Source organism: Ochotona curzoniae, unplaced genomic scaffold (assembly GCF_017591425.1).
Source record: "Ochotona curzoniae isolate NIBS_2020 unplaced genomic scaffold, NIBS_Ocur_1.0 contig_430, whole genome shotgun sequence".
Classification (NCBI taxonomy): domain Eukaryota; kingdom Metazoa; phylum Chordata; class Mammalia; order Lagomorpha; family Ochotonidae; genus Ochotona; species Ochotona curzoniae.
The window spans coordinates 17,070,081-17,093,039 of record NW_024466219.1 but is presented as its reverse complement, the minus strand read 5'-3'; the positions used below and the strand labels follow the sequence as shown (position 1 = coordinate 17,093,039).

Sequence of the window (22,959 nt, the reverse complement as noted above, 5' to 3'; positions counted from 1 at the left end):
AGGGTAGCTCAGGTGGACTCACAGGAAGTCGTTTACCTTTTAAATAAACAGGATAGCCCCTGGCGGCTTAGGTCCGGGCAGGAGTGCGCATTTGCGGGAAGGCGGCAAACCAGGCCTGGAGCAGTCTTTTGTGACAAGGTGCTCAGGGTAGGCAGGGTAGTGGAAAAACCTCCAGGACACACCCGAATGGAATCCCGAGTGAAAAGTCCGAGCCAAGTCTGGGAGGATGCTCTGATGGATGCCTGGGTAGTTGGTGTGTCCCACCGCGCCTGCTGGGATCGCAAATGCAGGCGTCAGGGCCGACAGGTGCAGGTTTGACCAGTTTTATGCTATGCGCCCACTTGACAGGAGATTGCATGTAAGGGCAATTTCCTCACAGGAGATTCCTCTGCAGGGGTTACCAGAAAGAGAAACAAAAAGATGAGGAAAGAACTCACCCTCAGAGGAAATGCGCCCCTGTGCCCTGGCCTCCGCGGCAAGGCTGACTCAAAGGGGTTAAAAATTAAGTAGACGCAAAGCTTGGAGAAGCACAATCTGGGTCTTAGTAGAAAGTTGAAAACGGGCCTGCGGCCGGCAAACCTCCACCTTTTTTGGCCTCGACGGCGACGGCAACCCCGGCCTCCCTCCCAACGTCCTCCGCCTTTGGGACTAACCAGGGAAGCTGAAGGAGAGGGGCCGGCCCTGCCAAGACTACAGAGGGAGGAGGGGAGAAAGGCACGCATCCCCCACCCCCTCCCGGCCCAGGGGGCGGGAAGGAGAGCGTCTGGGCCGCCGGCCGAGCCGCGTCTTCCACTCTGAACCTCCTGGCGAGCGGCGCGGGAAGGATGCTGGTCCGCAGGGGCGCGCGCGCGGGGCCCGGGATGCCGCGGGGCTGGACCGCACTCTGCCTGCTGAGTCTGTTAAGTGAGTAGCCGCGGCCCGCACGGCTCCGCGGCGCCGAGCGAGGAGGGAGCTCGGTGCGGGGTCGAGGCTCCGGCGGAGGCAGGGAGGGGAGCCCGGGGCCGCCCACGAGGGTTGGCTGCTGGAGCAGCGCTCCACCTGGAAATCGGTAGGGGTGGGAGGGCCGGGCCGGCGCCGCGCCCAGAGCGCGAAGGTACCCAGGTGTGCGGCGGCCGCTGGCGCGGCTCTCTAGGAATGGCTGAAATAAAGTACTGCGAGGGGGTAGAGGGCAGGCGGGGATGCTGGTGTCTTCGCGGTACAGAAGGTGCGGCGCGCAGGGCTGGAACCTAAGCCGGAGTACTAGGAGATAGGAGCGGGAAAGTTTTGGGGCTGGGCTTACTTTAGAAAACAGCGGCAGGAGCGAGGTGTGGGGAAGGGTCCGGGCATCTGAGGTCCCGCAGCCACACGTGGGCGGTGAGGCCAAACGAGGCAAACCAGGCAGGGGCGGGCTACGCGCTGGGTCCCACGCCCGGGAGGCCGGGGAGGAAGGCCGGGTGAGGTGAGCTGGGAGTTTGGAATGAGAACATGGAAACAAAATACCCTGAGGCCGCAGAGAATTTCCCCATCCAAGCCGGGCCTGGGTCTCTCTAAGGAGGAGTTTAGATTCCGATGCTGGCCGCTGCCCGGCCTTGCTCTGCTCACTGCAAAAGTTCGCCCCACCCACCCACCTTGCCCACTTCAAGCTCTCAGACTGGTGGACAGGCCTGGGCAGTGCCCGCTCCATCGCACACCTCCATCGCACACCTCCATACTTCTTAAGCTCTAGCTCACGTTCTGCAGACGCAATCCGCAATCAGCGGTCTTTGCACTTCACTCTGCATTTACACTTAATTCCTTTTCTTGGTGGTGTTGGTTCCCCCCACCCCCACCGGCCTTGCACTCAGAAGGTTTTACTGTTGCTCAAGATTTTGCTTTCCACCCTCCAGTGCTCCCAATTCCCAGTGTAGAGTTGGCCACCCACCATGGCCTCGCAGGGTGACTGGGACCCGCCCAGAAGGCCTCTCGGTCTCCTCCCGCTGACCCCTCCTTGGGTCCACCCTGTTGGAGAGAACTGGCTCCCGCGCTGGAGGAAGCGGTGTTCAGTTCTTGGTTGACCTGTCCGACAGCTCTGGCTCTGCCTGCAGGGCAAGGGAATGCTGTTGTTGAGTTTGGGAAGCTCCAGAACTGGGGCTACTACAGGGCATGTTGGCCAGGGGCTTGTAGTTCGTATCTGGTGCCTGGCTATACCATCAGTAATGACCCTGTGCTGGCCTGCAGCTGTACAGAGAGGGGACCAAGGCAAGCTGTAACAAAACCTGGTGCAGAAAATGCCTCCAGTGTTTGGGCTCTGGGGGTGAAGGTGGAACATGAGTCCCCACCTCAGCCTTGTTGGACTCCACGGGCTCCTTATAGCTTTCTGCTTTCTACCATGGTGTGCAGGGTGTCTAAGTTGTTTGTGTTTATGGCACCTCAGGAATCATTTTTTGTGCCAGGATATGTTGTGGGATTCAATGCAAGCATTCTCCCCTGAAATGCTATCAGTGGGGCCCTTGGTGGAATGCTGTGTGCTGATCACCAGGCAGTATAGGACAGCTAGGGGTGAGGCCCCATATTTGTCGTATTTTCACAGATGTACTTTGGGAAGGTGGGTGTTTTTTTACTCCCTGTGAGATGCTGGGTTGGACAGGAGCTCAGGTTGTCCTAGCTGAGCTTGGCAGAGATCATTGTTCAAAGGCTGGACACAGATCGGGGGGTGGCATACCACAGACCTGGCTGGCATACCACCATTTGGGATGGGCAACCTTTCAGGTCATTGGGGAACCCCTTTCCTGGTGGAGTTCAGGGTGTGTCTCCTCCACAGCTCCCCCCTCCCTGGCCTGTCCCTCCCCTTGCCTTAATAACAAGTCCCCCTCCTGCCCAGTCACATTCCTTCTCTTCCTTTGGGTCCTGCGAGCCTGCTGACCTCACACCCATATCCTGTCTGTGGCTACGCGTAAGAGGGGAAAAAGAAAAGGGGAAAGAATTTTATCAGATATTTTCCAGAGGGGAGAGGACTCCGCCCTTTGAGTCTCTGCCACATGGCGACCAAGAAGCAGCAGCCCTGGGGACCTCTGACTAAGTCAGTGATCCCCTCTGCTCAAGTCAGTGATCCCCTCTGCTCCCTGCTAAGCCCTTGGAGGGCCACCCCAGCTGGCACGGTCCCTGCAACACACATTCCTGTTTGGACCTGGGCCTCTTCTAGCTGAACCTTCTCGGAGCCTGTCCTCCCCTCCGTTTTCTTTGCCTTCCCTGAGGCTTTGTCTCCAAAGTTGGGGGCCAACAGTGCCAGACTGCTGCAGATAAACCCAGGCACTGAGTCCTATAAACACAAAAAGAGAGCCGGAGTTGTGCCTGTTGGGCTCTCCCTGCCTGATCTGGCCCCTGGCTAGAGGGTCTGGACTCCACCCCTCTGGGCTCTACTTGACTGGGGCTAATCTCACTAAAGGGCTTGCAGCCTGGGGAACCAGAGGCAGGAAGGTATGGCCAAGGCACCAACTCCACCCTCGGCAGGGGGCGTCTCAGTTGCCAGGACCCAGTAATTTGTGTTTTGCTGGGCTTGGACTGATCCAGTGAGAACATTGTCTTCCCTCCTTGACTCAGAAATGAAAACACGTTATCTACAAGTCTTGGTCCTAAGGCCACTGGCTTTGTGCAAAGGAGAGAGAGGTGTGCCGCTGGGGAGGGTGGAGATGAAGACAGGATGCTGGTCAGGTGCACTGCCCAGGACCTCCTCCTGGAGCTCACCAGACAGCAGTCCCCTCCCTGCCCTGGCCCAGGAAAGGCCTTTGTACTTTGGGAGTCTGCATCTTCCTGGTCCTGAGAAACAAAATACACTAATAACCCATCCATGTTTTAGCAGAAGCACATCTCTGGGTAGCGAATCCCAAGAGATGTTTAAGGAAATGTCTTCATGGATCCTTGCAGGAGCATCTTAAACCCTGGATAGACTGAGTGTGCAAGGTCTGATTGAGCCAGGTGACAATAGGCAGGGTCTTGGGTGGGGTTGAAACAGGGTTAGGGGAGAAAAGGGGAAGTCCCAGGCATAGCTGATTATTAGTTTGTATCTGCTGTTACACAGGCAATGCCATTGCTTCTAGGGTGCCTCTAATCTTAGGCCAGGCATTCATAGACCTATAGTGTTAGGTCTATAGTATAGCTATACACATTAGGTTAAGGGTGTTATTTTTGGGAGGGTGGGGAGAGACTAAAGGAATGGGTAGTGGGCAACCTGTTAGATGGTAGATTTAAGTGCAGAGAAGGAGGTAGCTAGGTCCCAAGTTCCCCTCCCTGAGAATCATCAGGGTCTTGGGGTCTTCCTGATGAGTGGGTGGAGTCAAGATGAGAGATATTTGAATATAATGCTGGCAAACTCAGCCTCCTGAGACTGCTCAGGTTGGTGGTGACAGTGTGAAGCGCAGGAGGCAGCAGCCCCGTCTTTTGTTGTAGCCCAAAGTGGCTGCAACTCTGGGGCGCCCCCTTCTTGGCAGGGGCCTTTGCCAGGATGTCCCCTGTGTGCTTGCAGGAAGCACCAAGCTCATTGTTTGCCTGAATAGCTCATTGCAGTTTTTAAAGCAGCTGCTTTCTCTTTATATTGCAGAGAGATGGGCCTTCCTGTAAGCGCTAGTCCTGGATTTTCTGTCCTGCTCTTTGGATAGCCACAAGTTTAACTTGTTTCTCCGCTGCAAACCCTAACTGCCTTTCCAGCAATCCCACCACACAAACCAGTGTGGGATAATAGTGCTTGATTCTAGTGAGCCATCGTGCAGGTCCCTCTCTTTTATACGAAGGACAAAAAGCAGAGAGAAAGCAAGAAACACATAGAGGCAGGGAAGTCTGTCATCCTCTGGTTGATTCCCCACATACCTTGCAATAGTTGGGACTCAGCAAGGCTGAAGCCAGGAGCCTGGAACTTGATCTAGGTCTTCAACATAGGTGTCAGGGACCCACCCACTTGAGCTGTCACCTGCTGGCTCCCAAGGAGCATATTAGCAGGAAGTTGGAATGAGAAGTAGAACCTGGACTGGAACCCAGACATTCTGATAAGAGCTACAGGAGGCCCAGGTGGTATTTTAAGCCTGTCTTTCTTAAGATACTTTAAAAATGCAAACCCTTTGGGGCTGGCACCATGACTTGGTAGGCTAAACCTCTGCCTGCAATGCTGGCATCCCATACAGGTGTTGATTTGTGTCCTGGCTGCTCCAGTTCCCATCCAGCTCCTTGCTTATGGCCTGGGAAAGCAGTGGAAGATGCCTAAGTCCTTGGAACCTTGGACCCACATTGGAGACCAAAAAAAAAGCTCCTGGCTCCAGGCTGCAAATTGGCTCAGCTCTGGCCATTGCAGCCCTTTGTGGTGTGGAGAAGCAGATGGAGGTGCTCTCTTTCTCTCTCTTTCTCACTCACTCACTCTCACCTCCTCTTTGTAACTCTGCTTTTCAAACGAAATAAATTTTACAAAATCAAATGTAGAAGTCATGGCTGACTCACTGGACTGTAACTCAGACCTCTTAAGGCAGCACAGGAAGCAATCTGCTGTCTAGAGGTGTGTGCGTGCCCCATGCTGGTCACCCTTCAGTGCCCCTGCGCCTCCTGAACTCCACACACTGCTCTGTGAATAAAGCACGGGTGCAAGAATGGTCCCAGCACCGAGACTGTGCTGCCTGCAGTGGCAGTTAGACCTGTCCCAAGGAAGCAGCCTTTGTGATTTTGTGCCAGATGGGGTTCAGAGATAACGGGCTCTTAGAGAAGCTAGAGGAAGGGGCCCAGGGGAAGATAGCCACTGGATCTTGAGCTCGCACCAGACAGGCTAAGTCCCACTTCTTATCTCCTTTGTCCCTGGCCACAGCCTGGAGTAGGGTTGCTTTGATCCCCACTTGACAGGAAAGCTCAGCGCCCTGGAGTAACTTCCCCAGCTCTGGCTGCTGGCTTAGGGCGGAGCACCACAGGGTACTGGCCTCTCCAGCTGTGGAGCCACCACAGACTCCTTTGTGGACAGCACTGTCCTTATTCTGAGTGGGCTGAACACCACTCCCCCAGTCCCCCGACTTCATTAGCTTCCTACCACTTCCAGTGCCATGCTTCTTTGGACTGAGGCACCCAAGACGCTCCTCTCGTGGCTGCTGCTGCTGGAATAGGAAAGGATGGGCCCAGTGGGACTGGCTGGCCAGAGGTGTCAGGAAACAACAACCCTAAAAAACCAACACTTTGTGGGATCTCTGAGATCAAGACTGAGCAAAGGATCTCCATCTTTGAAAGTAGGGGGATTTAATTATTTACAGAACAGAGGCTAGGACATTCCCGAGGAGAATTCCAAGACCCCTTTAAAGACAGAAAGAGTCTGAATTTGCTAGTTGCAGGCAGAAATATTTTCAGGTGAAAGATTTTAACCTTCATGTCTTGGGTGCATTGTGAACCTCAGAGGTGCATTTATCTTTTTACTCCCATCACACCCACAGCTCCAGACCGTGTGGGTTTAGGTACTTAATGTCTGTTGTTGATTTTTAGGGGGCTGCTTCTCCTTGTTATTTGCTTCTGATAGTCTCTTCTCAATGTTTGGCTTTGCTTGGCTAATCAGATCATTAGAATCATGTGTAACACGAGATTAATAGTCTCTGAGTACCTGTGGGTTCAATGATGACTTTGATTACATGCATTTTGTGACACCTACAATTGGCCCTTGGCATCTTGGAAAATTGGTTCCAGGTTCCCCTGTAGATGCCAAACTCCTTGGATGCTCAGGAATTTGCCTCATACTTGCACAGATTTCTGCCACTTGTGGATACTGTAAACTACCTCTAGGTTACTTAGAGCACACAAGACGGTCTAAGTGGCTGTGCAAATGGTTCTATGTAATACCTAAGTAATAATGACAAGAAACCAAGTTCAGTATAGATGCAATTTACCCTCAAGTGTTTTCTTTCTTTTTTAAAGATTTGAAAGGCAGTTACAGGAGAGGGAGAGACAGAAAGATCTTTCATCCACTGGTTCATACCCCAGATGGCCACAATAACAAACTGAACTGTTCTGAAGCCAGGAACCAGGAGCCAGGAACTTCTAGGTCCCCTGTGTGAATGCAAGGTCTCAAGTATCTGAGTCACATTTGCAGCTCTCCCAGGCATATTGGCAGGGAGCTGGATGGAAGTAGAGCAGCTGGGACTTGGACTGGTGCCCATGATGGGGTGCCAGCATCACAGGTGGTAGCTGTACCTGATACACCACACTGCCCTTCAACCACGTGTTTTTCTCTCTGGCTAGCAGAATCAGCAGGCACAGGACCTGCAGGTGTAGAGGGCTAACTCTGCTGGGCTTCTCAGCATCCTCTCCCTGCTTCACTTTCATGGGTGGTGGGTCCAATAGGGTCCTTAAGGAGATGTGGGGAATGAGGATGGATTGAGAAGGAAATGACGTAAGATCAGCTTTCACTGGACTTTGCATTGTACAACAGTGCTCCGCCAGGTTCTGGGGGATGCTCTGCTTTCTATCTAGAATGGAGCAGGGTACAGGTGTCTTCATTGTCTCTTGGGATCTGAGGGCCTCCCTGGCTGCTGGACTGATACTACTCCCCCATCATTAGGGCTTATAAACTCGGATAAAGCAAGCCATGAATGTGCAAGGGAAACAACTAAAAAGAGACCCTGGATCCAGCTCAACTACTGTGATGTCTTTCTAACAAGGCCCAGTCTCTTGTGAATTCTAGACAATGGAGCCCAAGAAGCATAGAGCCAAGTGACTCCCTTGGTGGTAGCCCCAGTGCTGTCTCAGGGGTGCCTGGACTGGGCATCTGCTGGTTCTCCTCCAGCTCCTGCATATCCCAGCCTTGCCCTTCATCCGTCCCTCTTTGTCCTGTTCCTCTGGTGTCTCCCAGGCATCTCTGTCCATCCTACGCTCACAGTTATCTGGGGTTGGAGTCCTGCTTCCATGTGCAGACAGATCCCATTGCCTCCTCCTCAGGGCTTGGCTCTGGAGTGGGTGGGAGGAGGCCACTGCAGCTGGGAGCCAATCCCAGGGGATCAGCTGCTGGCCTGTGCTTGGAGTTGCTTCACTCTGCTGGAACAGGCACCTCGTCCTCAGAACTAGCAGGTCTCTCCTCCCATCTGGAAGAGTTCAAGAGTGTTTGTCTGGGTGAAGGAGGCCCCTTGAGGGAGGGGGTTCAGAAGGATGACATCACCTTGGCCAGGCCTGGCTTCATTTGGAGAGGGGAAAAGGGCTGGGCCAGGCTGGACCAGATGGGATTCCCGGGAACCGATGTGGTGGGACAAAGAAAGGAGGAGGTGCGCAGGAAAACAGGCATCCAAGGAGATGTTCTAGGCATGTCTGGAGTGTAGTGCCTTTTAGGGGATGACACTGATGCTTTAGATCGGTGTCTGAATCTTCCTGGGACCTACTTCCTGCAGGACTTCACACTTACTGGTGAAGGGGTCTTAGGTGGAGAAGAAGCCACATTGGCTTCCACAGCTATTATATTTTGATCAACCTGCTCCCTTCTGTGCTAGACAGGAGCTCCCATCTTTTCTCTCCAGATACACACCCATATTCTGGGCAGTTTAGTCCCATCGGATCACATCTCCCCAACCTTACTGCACATGTCAAGAGTGACCCACAGCCCAGCATCTCAGTGGTCCTTGCTCATGTGCTCCTGCACTTGCTGTGGCCACCACCTGGGTAGTTATACTTCTTCAACTCCTAAGATGCAGAGCATATTAGCACTTCTCCTATCACTTGTAGCTGTTGCAGTCACTAGTGATATCAGTGAAATTGGCCCAGGCTGGGGAAGGAGGCAGAAGTGGGAGAAAATCATCACCATCTTCAGGGAAAGCACTCGGCTTCAGGTTAATTACCTTTGAGGGTAAGAGTCTAACTTCCCTTTGGATGCTGAGGGAAACAATAGGTGTCACTCAACCTTGCTGGTGACCTAGAAGCCCCTGACAGACACACACACACACACACACACACACACACACACACACACACACATGTCATTCAGGAAGAGAGAAGTTTTAGGTGACCAGGGACCTTTTGGGGCCTTTCCCTGTGGTGGGAACTCAGGTGCCAAGTCCATCCCTACCATTTACAGGGCCCCAAGGCCAGAATGTAACAGAATATAAGTTCACAGTCTGCATCTCAATTCTTGAAAGTTGTGAACGAGGCCAGCTAACTTAAAAACAATGTCCTTTGTCTTCTCACTTTGACAAATGCACCTTCATAGCCACCTGGAAGGCAAGGTTTGAATCCTGGAATTCAGTGGGTTGAGCAGGAAGGGATGGTTCCTGGTCCCAGTTCACAGCCTCTCTCTGTTGGAATCTTTAATGCGTGCTTGGGGCTTCCCACTCACAGATGTAAGCTCTCATTCTTCCTCTGGTGGGTAGCCCCTTGGCCACCACCAGGTTTTGGTGGTTCACACCCGGAAGGATGGACTGGGACACAAGGCCTGCACAGATCCTGCGTGTCAACAAGGAGCGATTTGGGCAGGAATTTCTAGAACTCTCAGTCCCCCACTGTATGACCTGGAAGAGGGCACATTCTGGGTTGTCCTGCTAGAAGTAGGACAGGGTGTGGGCCCTCTAGGCCTCAGATTACAGCCACCAGCCTCTCCCTGCTGGCTGTGTCTAAGGATGGTTCCACTAGGTGCCCCAGAATGTGGGGGGGAAAAGGGAGCATTATACCATAACAGCTTGCAAGTATTTGTTATCTCACTGATTGTCCCAGTAATGCATGTAAGGTAGATAGAAAAGTTCTGGGAGAGAGAGAGAAAGGGAGAGAGAGAGAGAGAGATCTCTCTCACACACACCCTAGGCAGTGGTGGATAGAGCTAGCCTGAAGCTCTCCATATTCTTTCTACACCTGATGAGCAGGCAGATCTTATATTCTGTGGTCCATCTGCTGGATTCCCAGATCAGAGCTTCTGAAGAGAAATTTAGGGATGCTCAGTGTAGCCAAGTTCTTCAACAAAAGGAAAGGAGAATGGTTGGAAAATCCTGAGGGAAAGGAGGAGAGGACTTCGGAATGAATGTTTGAGGAGGAAAGAAGAATTTTAGAGGGATTGCATAGAAATGATTGGAGCCTTGTTATTGTTCCCAGAGTTTGTATATTGCATAGAGAGTGACCAAAAAGGGAAGGATGCCTTGGTAGGAGTGGAGGCATCTTTCCTCACACTTTAGATCACTGGCATATTTAAACAGATACAATTGTATGTTTGAATATTTTACTAAAGTCTCACGTTTCCCTGTTGCTATAGTTTTCATACATTTTTATTTGTTATGACCATGTCTGTGATTTATATATAATGACTATGTTGTAGTAAGTGCATACACCATGTATCCTACTTCATTCATTTGATTGGTTTCAACTTTTCCCTCCTGTAATTGATGCCGTTGTGGGCACCTGGTTGTATGCACATTTCTCCTTCCCTCTTTTTCTTAAGGATACACCTAGTAGCTGGGAATTCGTCCACTATTCCGATGGCTCTTCCTGTTGCTGCTGCCTTGCCAGGGCAGCAGGGGATGTTCCTGATGGGGCCTGCCTAAGTCAAGAAGTTGAGCCAGGACATGTCACGAGGCTCTATTCAGGGAAGTTCAGGATCTACATTTTCTTCCTTATTTTCCCTTAGCCTCTGTGGTCACGAGTGAGGACAACTTGACTAATGCTACAGTGGAGTCATCTTCCCTGAAAATATTTTCAACGGTTCCTTCGAATGTATCCATCGAGGAAACCAGCGGGCCAAGTATCCCTGGAAGTGCCAGCCCCACCACCCCTATCGCTCAGGATGTCAGTGAGACCACAGCAATCATCTCAGGTAAAGAGGGTGATTATCGAGGACCCAGGGAGGTGCTGCATCTCAGATGCTTGCAGACTATTCCTGCTGTTTCAATGGTTTGAGCATGATGCTTTGGGCAACTTGAAGTAGGTTCTGGACGATTTTTCCTACAGTGCTTTCTCAGGCTGATGCCTTGGCAGTTGGTGTTCCTAGTGCCCCTTCTTTTCTCTGAAATCAGCCTGATGGCTATGTGAAGATCAGATGAGGGCTCTGGAGAGATCTCTGATCTCTATGAAAGATGCTGGATACAGGTTCTTATTAGGAGTCTTTGGTTGCTGTTTAGGGTGGACCAGCATCTGGTTCAGTTTCAGAATCCAGGGAGCATGTCTAATACATTCTAGATTGTTCTATGGTTTATAGTTGACTTGAAATAAGTTTGGTCATGGCTTGGACATGATGCCATAGTTACTTCCCTAAGCTCTTCAGTGTCAAAATCCAAGCATATGTCATGAGCTGAGATAGAAGATAGATTTGATAGATAAATAGATAGAGTGGGTATTATGTATTTGCATACATGCACATCTGTTATTTTGATCTGTTACAGAAACCTCAGTCAACTTGACATCTACCTCTGGGGTCCCCACAAGCCCTGGAACCACAAACACATCTACGCTGTCACAAACCTCTCTAGGCATCACAGTGCCCACCTCCTCAGTCACCTTTTCCACTTCAGAGCCAACCGTGGTGCCCAACACATCACCTGGAAATATTTCAGACCACTCACTCAACAGCACCAACTATGTGACATATACTGCTATATCCTATGTGTCATCTGCTGCTACCCCAAGTACTATCAAGGTGAGTTGGGCTCAAAAGCATTGACTGTCCCCCTCACTTCATTTATTTGCACATAAGTGCTCCCTTCTCCCTGTGTCTCTCATTGCATCCAATGGGATTTGGCTCTTGTAGCCATTTGCATGGAAACAGGCAGGGTCACTGGGACTGAGGGTGACAGAGGGGAAGAAAGGGATGCTCTGTGCTTTGACCATAATATTTTCAGGGAGTGGGGAGTAAAGCAAATTCTCAGAGATCCAGCCTTCTGTGGGTCATTCAAGTACCTGTTGGCATGGCTTTACCAGGGTACTCTTCTCTCCTGGGAATATTTAGAAATCATCTCCTGTTGAATGGTGTCGCTTCACCCCAAGGCTTAGGACACATAATATGTCCATTGTGTGATAGTTCAGTGGTTGTACATGGCCAGAGAGGCAGCAAGGAGGTCACTGGTGGTGGGAGGAACTGTGCAGATCAGGGATGGTGAGCTTAGCCTGCCCTTCTTGGCTTTGGGGCCTCTGGCTGTCAACAGCTTTCTGGATGAAGGGCAGAGAATAGGGCGTGGAGACTCAGGAAAGGCACGAGGTACGTGCTTAGTTTCAGTTTTCACAGCAGCCAGATATAGGGGTCTGGAGCATCATAGGGGCCAAGAGGAAAACGGGAGTCATCAGGACCTGCCTGACAACCCCATCGTCTATCTGCCATATGACCTTCCAACAAAACAAGTGTGTACTTGACTGGGGGAGAGCAGCCCATGAGAAAAGAGTCTGCCCTCTCTTTTCTGCACATTCCAAGCCAGTGTTTACCAAGGTTGCAAGTAGCTATTTGCTGCAAGCCCTGGCTAGCAAGTAAGGAAGGAAGGCCTGATGGCCTAATGGGGACAAGAGATGGAAGAGCAGGGACAGAATAATCACAGGAGGGAGCGCCTCCTCATCCATCTAAAATAGGGGCAGGGGACTTTGACATATTTTCATATACATAATGAGTTATCTTGGGAATGAGACCCAAATCTCAACAGAAAATGCATTTATGCTGAATAATATACCATATATACCTAGCCTGGAGATGATTTTGTACAATGTTCTTAATAATGTTATGTACAAAACAAAACTTCATGGTGTCTCCATTTGTGGTGTTAGATAGGGATTCAGAGATTTTTTTTTTTTGGTAGCAATTTAGATTTCAGATTTTCAGATTGGGAACATTTAGGCTGTGTGACAAATCGCTAGTCCTCCCCACCCTTCAACACAAACATTTTAAATTTCCTTTTTCCTGAAACTCCTAGAGTCCCTCATGGAAATCAAACTGGAAAGGGATGAGGGGAAAATGAAGGGCACAGATTTTGGCTGATTTAGCTTGTTTTGTTTTTGTTGTTACACAGGGAGAAATCAGGTGTTCTGGAATCAGAGAAGTAAGACTGACTCAAGCCATCTGCCTGGAGCTCAATGAGACCTCCAGCTGTGTAAGTTGACCCCCTCTCCCACAACCCCTTGGGAATAGCCTTCAGCCTGGCAAGATGGCATGCCTTTGGCTGGGGGATTCGGGCTGCTGCTCGTTCTGAGCTTGGAGTTTAGGGAGTGAGAAGCCCCATCTGGTGGGCAAAAGAGGCAAAAGTAATCTGGCTTAAGTTTTGTTACTTGATGTGGTTGTCAGTTGGGTTTGTGTTTTAAGACAATCTTTCTCATGACCCAGATATAAACTAATCACCTCAAAGATTGGTTCGTTGTTCATTATCTGCAGGTAATGCTTAATCCATATGAAATGTGGGTTTTTTTTTTTTTTGCCAAATGCTGTATTTTTCATGTAACTATTTTCCTTAACATTGATTGAATATTTTCCTTAACATTGATTGAATATTTTCCTTAATATTGATTGAATATTTGTTACTTTATGTTAAGTTTTTACATATCCTGAGGCTTATTCTTCAGATTTATTTGTTTCTTTCACCTGTTTTAATATTTTAATGTACTTTTACAGTATTGTGTTTTTAATATCTAGCCAGGCATATCTTTACTCATTACTGTGTAGTTTTGTTCATCTCTTCTTTCAGAAAATCTTTAGAGATGTCTGTCAGGATCCAAAACAAATGCCATTAACATTTTAATTGGAAGCACTCTAAAATTGCTCAATATTTACTCATCTTCTTTTGTACCTCTCATCATCCTTTATTTAAAAAGGTTTTTTTTTTTTGTTTCACAGCTTTACTGATTTGTAAGATTATCTGCAACAAATTTTCATTATATAGTTGATTGTTGCCAATATATCAGAAAGTTAAGGCAGTTTTAAACAACTGTCTTGGGTTGGGCCACATTCTTGAACCTGCTGATTTATTCCAGAAACTTATTGGTTCTTTCTCTCTCTCTCTCTTTTTCCCTTTTTTTAAGGTACGTTTCCATGGGATGTCCTCCTTACCTCTGCTTTTGGGCTATTTGTAGCAGCCATGCCCATTGTCTTCCCCCCATGGATAAGAATGTTTATAGCAAGTTGTTAAATTGTAATGATGCGAGCAGACCTCCCTGGTTCATTTCAGGAAATGCAGGGGGCCGTCTTCCCCCTCCCCTCCCTTTTATTATCTTGGCCGAGCATTTATTGTGTATCACACAGGTCTGTGCCAAAATGCTAATTCTTTTTGGAACTCAGTGCTAGCTGTAGAGCATTATCTGGAGTGTGTGTTGCTCTTCTGGGTTCCCCATTACCAGGGGTCCATGTCCAGGGTGCCAGGATCCCAGGGCTGCTGCGGGACTGGGTGGTCCTGCTCTGTGTGACCTCATCCCCGAAGAGCCAGCTGCCTAACTTGCTTTGTGCTGCAGCTCAGGTCTCCGTTCTTGCTCTGAGACTGGGGCGAATCAGTGCACAGACTTGGGGAAGAGTACAGTGCCCCTGGGTTGCTTGTATTACCCCCGTGTTTTCTTCTCTTCCCCTGGTCTCTTCACCACAGTCATGCTCTTTCTTCCCCAGAGCTTCTCTTTTCCAGACCCCAAGCAGCAGTGTCTCCTACTGTTCTGCAAGATAGTCTCCCTGCAGCCAGAAATCCCTGTTCCATAATTTGTACTCAGTTCTTCCCTTGAGTTCTACTCTGCAGTTGATCTCCAGTGGCTGTAAGGGCTGCAGACCCTAGTCTTCCTTCTTTTCCTTTTTCCTTTCAACTTACTTTCATTGGAAAGAAAGAGTTAGAGAGGAGGATCGACAGAGAAAGAGATCCTCCATCTGCTGGTTCACTCCCCAGATGGCTGCAATGGCTGGAGATGAGCTGCTCCAAAGGTGGGAACAAGGAGCTTCTTCCCAGGTCTGCCCCATGGGTGGATACTCCTAAGCACTTGAGCCGTCCTCAGTACTTTCCTGGGGCATAAGTAGGGAGCTGGATGGGAAGCGGAGCAGCTGGGAACTGTAGAATGTCAGCTTTGCATATGGAGAATTGGTTTGCTATATCACTGCCCTCGCCCCTGCTGTTTCTTAGATCGTTTTTGTGCTATTGGTGTCAGAGGGCCTTATGGTATTGGTTCTGATGCAGAGAGACTCGGGTCCTTCTCACAGCCTGCTCGGTGATCTGGTGATTACAACACGGTGGATCTGGCTGCTCCCCGTGTCCCATCCTTGATTCTTACATATTGTCAGGGCACCCTGACATCTAGTGTATGCCCCTCACAGGAATATGTTCATCTAGCCAGCCATGAGAGTACCAACATGCTGGCTTTCCCTGTGGGATTATTCAGTTCTGTTTCCTTTATGTTCATCCAGCAAACATTTCCATCCCAGTCACTCTGCTTCTGTTCTCCAGCACTCAAAGCCAGGGCGTGAAAGACACCATCAGGACTTCTTAGGCACCTGCAGTCGCATCTCTGCACTCATTCACAGAGTGTGTTTCCCTGCTTCTACTTTCGCTCTCTGCTGCTGATTTAGTTTTTAGTTTCCGCAGATACTTCCAAACACATGAGAGTATTTTCTTGTGCTACACTCATCTGCCCAGGGAAATCCACCAAAATATTGTTCAGTTGTGGTAAAACACACAACAATATAAAACCGACCACCCCAACTGAGCGTAACTAGGTATACAGTTAGTAAAGCTGCACACATTTATATTGCTGGGTGACTAATCTGAACCCTGTGTCTTCCAAAACTGGAAGTCTGCAGCTGTTAAAATAAATCCTAGTTCCCCACTTCCTCGCACCCTAACAATCAGGATTGTGCTTTTGGATACTCCAACCACTTCCTGTGAGTAGAATCACTTCACCCAGTGCAATATCTTCAAGGATCATCTATGTTATAGTACGTGCCCAAATCTCCTTGCTTATAGGCCTGAGTGATATTCCATTACAGATCCATTCATATGTGTCATTCTGTTTCTCCACTGGTAGACTCTTACCGATACTGCTGCTCCGAATGTTAAGTGTCAACTGTCTCTCAGATACCCTGACTTTGATTCTTTTGAATACATTTAGATGTGAAAATCCTGGGTCATATATGGTGATTTTATTTTAGAACCTGGGGGAAAACCATGGTACTTCTTTGCATAGTGACTGTACTATTTTACATTCCCACCAGCAGTACACAGGGATTCCAATTTACCAATACACTTGTCCATTTGTTTCCTGGTTTTTCAATGCAATTTCACTTCATGGGTGTGAGGTTGTACTCTGCAGTTTGTCTACATTTCCCTAATGAGTCATCTGAGAGTACTTTTCTCTGCTTAAAGGCCATTTGCGTATGTAGAGCTATATATATATATACATACATATTAGTTACTGACTGAAAGGCAGAGTTATAGCAAGGGGGAGAAAGATCTTCCATCTGCTGATTCACTACCCAAACGGGCACATTGGCAGAGGCTGGGCCAGGTCCAAGCCCGGAGGTCTCTCCTGCGGGTGCAAGGACCCAAGTCCTTAGGCCACCTTCTGCTGTCTTCCCAGTAGTATTAACAGGGAGCTAGATCAGATGTGCTGTGTGTCACCTTCAGTCCCTTGGAGAAACAAGGGTTTTCACATGCACACCAAGCAAGATATGATTTTTTAAAAGGATTGGGGTGGGGGTGGGGCCTGGATTCAGCTTGAAGGGGGCATTTTTCCAAATGCCCCCTTCCTTCCCCAGCCCAGGTCTCCCTGTGCTTCTTTGACATGTTAAGAATTGGGGGAAGTTTGAGGGTATCATGCTAGAAAGGTCAGATGGTTTTATTATTTTTGCAAAGTAACACGTGTGAACGGTTGCGGTTAGGGACCGGTGCATTGGGCTCTGTGGAGCAGTGTGGAGAGGCTGCGGCTTCCTCCTGCCCACTCTCCCAGGGTACTTGCCCACAGCCTCTCTTGGGGGAGGATGTTTATTCTCAGCATCCGGAGAAGCATTGTGCTTTGTTCAGGATCCACCTGCTCTTCTCTGGGCCCAAACACAATTCACTGGGGCTCTTGGGCTGCAGAGTGGGAGGCTGGCCGCTGCTGTTGCCTTGAATTTAGTCCAAGAAACAAAGCAAGGGCTGAAGGAGCCCTATTTGAAGGCCAGTCCTTGGGGAGACTAAGTTGAACAACAGTCCCCTGAGTCCTTTTGTTTATTTGGTGCTATGATTAGCACAGTCTGAATTTGAAATTATATAATGTCCGCCTCCGTCTGCCTCCATACCCTACACACTTGAGAATATTCCAGTCTAACAAGAGAGAAATGACAATAACAGTTAAGACTGAATAGGATCAAAACTTAGATTCCAGATGACATAGTATATTAGACATTGCTATTGCTGTCAATAATAGTAATGGCCGTCATTTATCTAGTGCCCACTAGGTTCCCAATACCATATTGGACATGTTTTGTAGCATTTGCCTTTATCACCACAGCAACCCAGTGTGCACAGCTAAGGAATCCAATGCTTCAACTAGCTGCCTAACTTACAGAGAATCTGGTTAACAGTGGAGCAAGGAGTGAGGCTCAGTGTGGCTGAAAACAGGACCAGCATGACCAAGGCAGTGGCATCCCCATCCCTTTGGAACAGGCGGCCAGGCGGTCCATGCTGTCATGTACTGGATGCCCCACCTGTTTCTCCTGCACATATGCCATGTCCTTCAAGGCCAACTTTCAGGTGTTTATGTTCATCCCAGGTGGCTGTGGCTTTGTTCTCTGCGTGGCTGTGGCACCTGTGCAGTGCATTTTGTATTGTGTTTACCAAATAGCTCAGTAACCACTTCCATTTTTTGTTGTTGTTGTGTTTTTTTGTTTTTGTTGTTGTTGTTTGTTCCTCAACTGCCTTGTCTACAAAATGAGGAAAGTATACTGGCACCTGTTTCAGAGGCCAATGTGTGCAACTCACGTAGAACAGCACCCAAGTCATGGTCAACACTGTTTTCATTGTTACCCATGCAGGTAGAGAGTGCTGGCACTCAGTGTTGCCTTCCTAACTGCCATCACACACACACCCAACCCGGGCATAGAGGTTCTCACATGGTGTCTCATGGGCAAGACCTCCTCAATGCCCAGACGACTAATGTGGTGAAGGTGTGGCCTCTTGGCACTGAGCAGGTGCAGGAAGGTGCCATTTGGCACAGCTGGGTTAGGTCCTGCAGGAGCTGTGTCCCTCTGCCTCTGTCAGAGAGCAGGTGTGTTTGAGCTAGGGCCACCTCTGAAAACGAGAGTCATCCCTCATCCCTTCCCTTTCTTCAGAAGGCTAGGGAGAACATGGCACTCTGAGGCGCAAGCAGTGGGAGGCTCTCTTAGGAATTCCTACGACACCCGCAGAAGCAGGCCTTGTGCCTTCATCGAGCACAGGGGAGGCCCGAGGCTATCGTGGGTCCTGTGGCTCAGTGACCTGCAGCTTGGCTGCTCATGCTGCTCTGGCCTTGGCCAAACCCGGTTGTTTTCCCTCCAATTCCACTGGGGCCTGAGGCCAGTGTTGACCTCGCCCTGTGCAGGAGGCAAGGAGCCTGCATTTTCCTGCCTTGGGTCCCAGCTGTAGGAAAATACCCAGGCTCCAATCCAGCTGGGAGGACCCTCTGGCCTTGCCACAGGCCTGCCCGCAAACAGGAAGCGTTCTCCTGCTCTGAGGCTCAGGTCTGATGCCTGTCACACACCCCAGCATTTTTCCCTCAACAGGAAAGCTGTCGGAGCTGTTCAGGCATTTCCTCCTCTGCCTTCTGCCCTCCGAACAAGGGAGAAAGTCTTGGTTTCAGTTCTTTTCCTGTGCAGAGGAGGTTGCTCTGATTGGAAGCTGGTGGAATAAACATTGGGAAGTGGGAGACAAGTGTTTGGAAAGGCACAGAATGTGCACCCAAGGCATTCCTTTTCTGGGGTCTTCTCCAGCAAAGACCCATCAGCATTTGTCTTCTGAGTCTGTGTCCTGGAGTGCAGAGGATTCCTCAGCAGCTGGAGATCCACCTGTGGACCTCTCTGCTCTCAATGGCCAAGGGTGATGGGAGACTAGCAGTTGGAGCAATGCTCTTTGTGACACCTCATGAAATATGAGAAGGGGTACGTCCCTGAGGACCCCTTGGGTATACAGTCACAGATTCTTGCCTTTCTTATTAGCTTTTCTTCCATTATTGGGGACTGTTGTAACCTTGACATAAATGCTGTTCTTCCCCCCCCCCCAGTATTGCAGTATTTATGTCTTCTGTGGTTGGCAATTTCCTTGAATTAAATTTGAATAACATCTGCGTAGCTGGGCAACCCTTCAGTATGATGATGTTACCTGAGTTGTTCTTAGATACTTACAGATGGTCTATTTTGCTGTTGGGACCTATTTGGGATTTTTGCTTATTGTGTTACTGTACACAGACAATTTTTTTCCCAATTTGAATTCTAGGAAGGAGAGACCTTCTGGAGGAAGGGGTAATAGGCTTAGTATTGCCTAACACTTATGATATACTCATGATTTCATCGCCTGCTCTCTGTTTTCTCAGGAGGAGTTTAAGAAGGACAAAGGAGAGGAATTGACCCAAGTACTGTGTGAGAAGGAACAGGCTGACCTTGAGGCTGGGGCCAGGGTGTGTTCCCTGCTCCTCGCCCAGTCTGAGATTAGGTCACAGTGCCTGCTTCTGGTCTTGGCCAACAGCACAGGTAAGGGGCACGTCTGGGGGTCAGGGAGGGCAGAGCAGAGGTTAAAAGATGGGGAATGTGGAAGTTTGAGTGCAGTAGCCTAGTAGTTAAAGTCCTTGCCTTGCATATGCTGGGATCTCATATTGGTGCCAGTTCATGCTCCAGCTACTCCACTTCCCATTCAGCTCCCTGCTTGAGGCCTGGGAAAACAGTAGAGGATGGCCCAAAACTTTGGGACCCTGCACCTGCGTTGGGAGATGTGTAGGAGACTTTGGCTCCTGGCTTGGACTGGCACTTTTCTGACTATAGTGACCACTTGGGGAGTGAACCAGCAGACAGAAGATCTTTCTCTCTGTCTCTCCTCTCTGTAAATCTAACTTTCCAATAATAAGAAATAAATTTTGTTTTGTTTTGCTTTAAATAAGATGGGAAGGTAGAAATCAGACATGATCATTCCAGAGATGCAGGAGCTAGGGACAAAGGAGTGGCTGAGTTTGGGAATGGTCCTCCCTGAGTTATAATACTCTAGCCATTCTGGCACCTTCCAGAACAGTGTGGGAAGAAGGTGCACCAGAATGTCTGGCTTTAAGATTTAGCAGTCTCTATTTTCAATTCTAGAACTTTCCAGCATGCTCCAATTTATGAAAACGCACCAATCTGACCTGAAAAAGGTAAGTTCCCTGAGATGATGTGTTTCAGCACGTACCAATGGCACAGGGGAGGAACCAATTGCCTTCTTCAGCCCTGCTCTCTTTACTTCTGCATCTTTTCCTTGGAAAGTTTCCACCTTTCTATGCATGAACCAAAGAGTTATAGCATTTTCAAGAGTTGCCAGTCCAAAATCTTGTCTCAAAAGTCCCTCAGGAGAGGTCCTACTTGGGAGTCACACACCAGGGGTCTAGGGTGGCCTCACTTTCCACACATGACTGTGGCCTTTCCTGTGTCTTCTCTGCAAGCTGGGGATCCAGAATTTCACTGAACAAGACGTGGCGAGTCACCAGAGCTACTCCCGAAAGACCCTGATTGCCCTGGTCACCTCGGGGGTCCTCCTGGCTGTCCTGGGCACTACTGGATATTTCCTGATGAACCGTCGCAGCTGGAGCCCCACTGGAGAAAGGCTGGTCAGTTCTAGGGTTGGGGCCCTGGAAATGTGGAAGGTGGTGGGTTTCTGGGCCAGTCTGGGGACATCAGGGAAACAGTAGAAGAAAAGGCCCTTCTGTACCTGTTATCCCTGGGTGTAGGCTCAAGTGCCCACATGGTACCTGTGGCCATCATCACTTGAAGAAATAGATAATGCATGCCATCTCTTCATTGTTTCCTGGGATAGTTGGGCTAGGTACAATCAGCACAGGCTGCTCGGTCAGCCACATCTATTTGCAAGCATATTCAGTGCCCAGTGAGTGTTGCTTAGCTCCCAAGAAGGGGACAGATGCAAGGGAGGTCTACCTTAGTTGTGTCTGGGCAAGGGCAGACAAGGGTGAAGTTTGATTCTTGGCTCTCAGGTGGTTCGTCCTCCCTTGGGACTTCCCATTCTCTTGTGGGAGCTGGCCACTGTACCTGTGGTGGCACGTAGTGCCTGTCCTCTGTCCTTTCTCCCCTAGGAGCTGGAACCCTGACCGTTCTTCAGGAAGAAAGGAGCCTGCACGTGGCAGCTGTATCCCTTCCCTGCCCTTCCCCAATGCTCCCCCTCACGGTGCCTTACACCCCTGCTTACCAGATAATGCTCCTTTATTTATACACCGTCTAGGGCGAAGACCCTTATTACACGGAGAACGGTGGAGGCCAGGGCTATAGCTCAGGACCTGGGGCTGCCCCTGAGTCTCAGGGAAAGGCCAGTGTGAACCAAGGGGCCCAGGAGAACGGCACCGGCCAGGCCACCTCCAGAAACGGCCATTCAACAAGACAACACGTGGTGGCTGACACCGAATTGTGATGCGTCTGGGTGGGGCCAGGCTGGGCAGGGCCTGCCTCTGTGCAAGAGGTGACCTCCCCCCAACCCAGTCCTGACCTTACATCCTTCCCCTTCCCACCCCACACATCCCACAGACCATCCTGGGTCCCCCACCTGGGGAAAGGCAGGTCAACCCCCTTCCCTGCCCTCTGCATGGTGGCCTTGGCCTTCTGTTGGTCAGAGTGTGATGGGAAGAGCCACAGTTCACAGGAGCTGTAGGGGAGACTCATTGGCTTTGGGGTGTTCCACCTGGACCCCCCCATTCCTCTTCTGCCTCTTTACAGGAATGCCCAGGGCAGAAGGCAGGCTTTCCTAGGTTATTAACTGCCTCCCAGGAGGCCTAGGTTTTTACTGTTTCTTTCTCCTAGTTTCTCTTCTCCAAGGAAACCATGGTTAACCCTTTGTACCTGCTCTCTTGTCATGGGATAACCAGAGAAACATGTGGTCTTAAACCACTTGCCTTAGCTTTCTCCCAAGGCACTGTGGGTCAGTCACCTCCTCCAGGTCCCTCCATGGAAGCCCCGTGTGTGCCTTCGTCTGTGTTCTGAGGCCTGTGCTGTCTCTTGGCTACAGGCAGAAAGGGGCTCCCAGTTCTCGAATAAGCAACTCAACCCTGGTCTCTCTGGGGACTCCACTCTCCTTGGTTCCTTTGGCTCTTAGGTCCACATGGACAAGGCTGTAGAACCCAGCTTCCTTACCTGGCTTTTCCAGGGAATCCCTACCCTCTCATCTCCAGGGCCTCCCCTGCTCGCCCTGACTCCTGGGTTGGGCTGTGACTTCAGTCCCCCAGCAGATCCCTCGGTGTCTCTGCCCCCTGCAGACTCCTGTGTGGTCAGAGCCCCAGGACACCCCCTTGGGCCCTTCCCACACCCGGTGGCCCAGTTCCCTGTGTTGCTGTCCTTGTTCTCTTCCCAGAGGGGCGAATAGGGATCCTCGTTTCACTGACGGCTGGAAATAGAGCTTTCCAGAAATGAGAGGATTGGGTGGATTTTTCTTTTTCTGAATAAAAACCAGTGTGTGTAAATACTGTAATTAAAGTGATACTGGAACATGTGCTGTGCAGCTCTGTCCCAGAGGCCTCCCTGGGAGACCCAGCTGCAATGACAGGGTGTGGAAAGGCTGTGCTGGGGGGAGGTTGACCTGTGTTAGTGGGCACAGGCACCAAGCAGGATGCTAAGGGCCTGTGGCCAAGGTGCCATGCGAGGATGCACTCAGGCTGGTAGAAAGGAAAGCTGGGTTGGGCACAGCAGTGCCCTTCAGACTAGAAGGTGATATGCTACACATCTCTCAGCCACACGCTTCATGCACACCATTGGAGGTGGTGGACAGGCTGCTTCCTCAGTGCAGAAGAAGCACACCAAAGGGCACAGGCAGTGTTGTAGATACCTGCTGACCTCAAACTCACCTAAACAGCCACAGGACACGTGGTTGCCAACCCCTGGCGAAGGGCCGGTTTGTA

The 22,959-nt window shown here is 50.1% G+C and overlaps 1 protein-coding gene across 2 annotated transcripts; it reads left to right on the top strand.

Moving 5' to 3' along the window:
- The first annotated feature begins 824 nt into the window (after nt 1–824).
- CD34 (CD34 molecule) lies at nt 825–22,524 on the top strand. Of its 2 annotated transcripts, XM_040985286.1 has the most exons (9): nt 825–898; nt 10,376–10,385; nt 10,582–10,747; nt 11,313–11,566; nt 12,921–13,001; nt 19,414–19,570; nt 20,168–20,220; nt 20,506–20,670; nt 21,297–22,524. In XM_040985286.1, the coding sequence occupies exons 1-9, from the start codon at nt 825–827 to the stop codon at nt 21,480–21,482; spliced, it is 1,146 nt and encodes a 381-aa protein (XP_040841220.1). In that variant the 3' UTR covers nt 21,483–22,524. The 2 variants fall into 2 exon arrangements, with proteins under 2 accessions (XP_040841220.1, XP_040841218.1); XM_040985284.1 differs by lacking the exon at nt 10,376–10,385 and having other exon boundaries at nt 825–903; nt 10,562–10,747.
- The last annotated feature ends 435 nt before the right edge of the window (nt 22,525–22,959 follow it).

Coding starts and splice junctions, on each gene's coding strand:
- CD34 (XM_040985284.1), top strand. CDS start 825: ATGCTGGTCCGCAGGGGCGCGCGCGCGGGGCCCGGGATGCCGCGGGGC. Junction 11,567..12,920: donor CTACCCCAAGTACTATCAAG/GTGAGTTGGGCT, acceptor GTTGTTACACAG/GGAGAAATCAGGTGTTCTGG. Junction 20,671..21,296: donor GCCCCACTGGAGAAAGGCTG/GTCAGTTCTAGG, acceptor TACACCGTCTAG/GGCGAAGACCCTTATTACAC.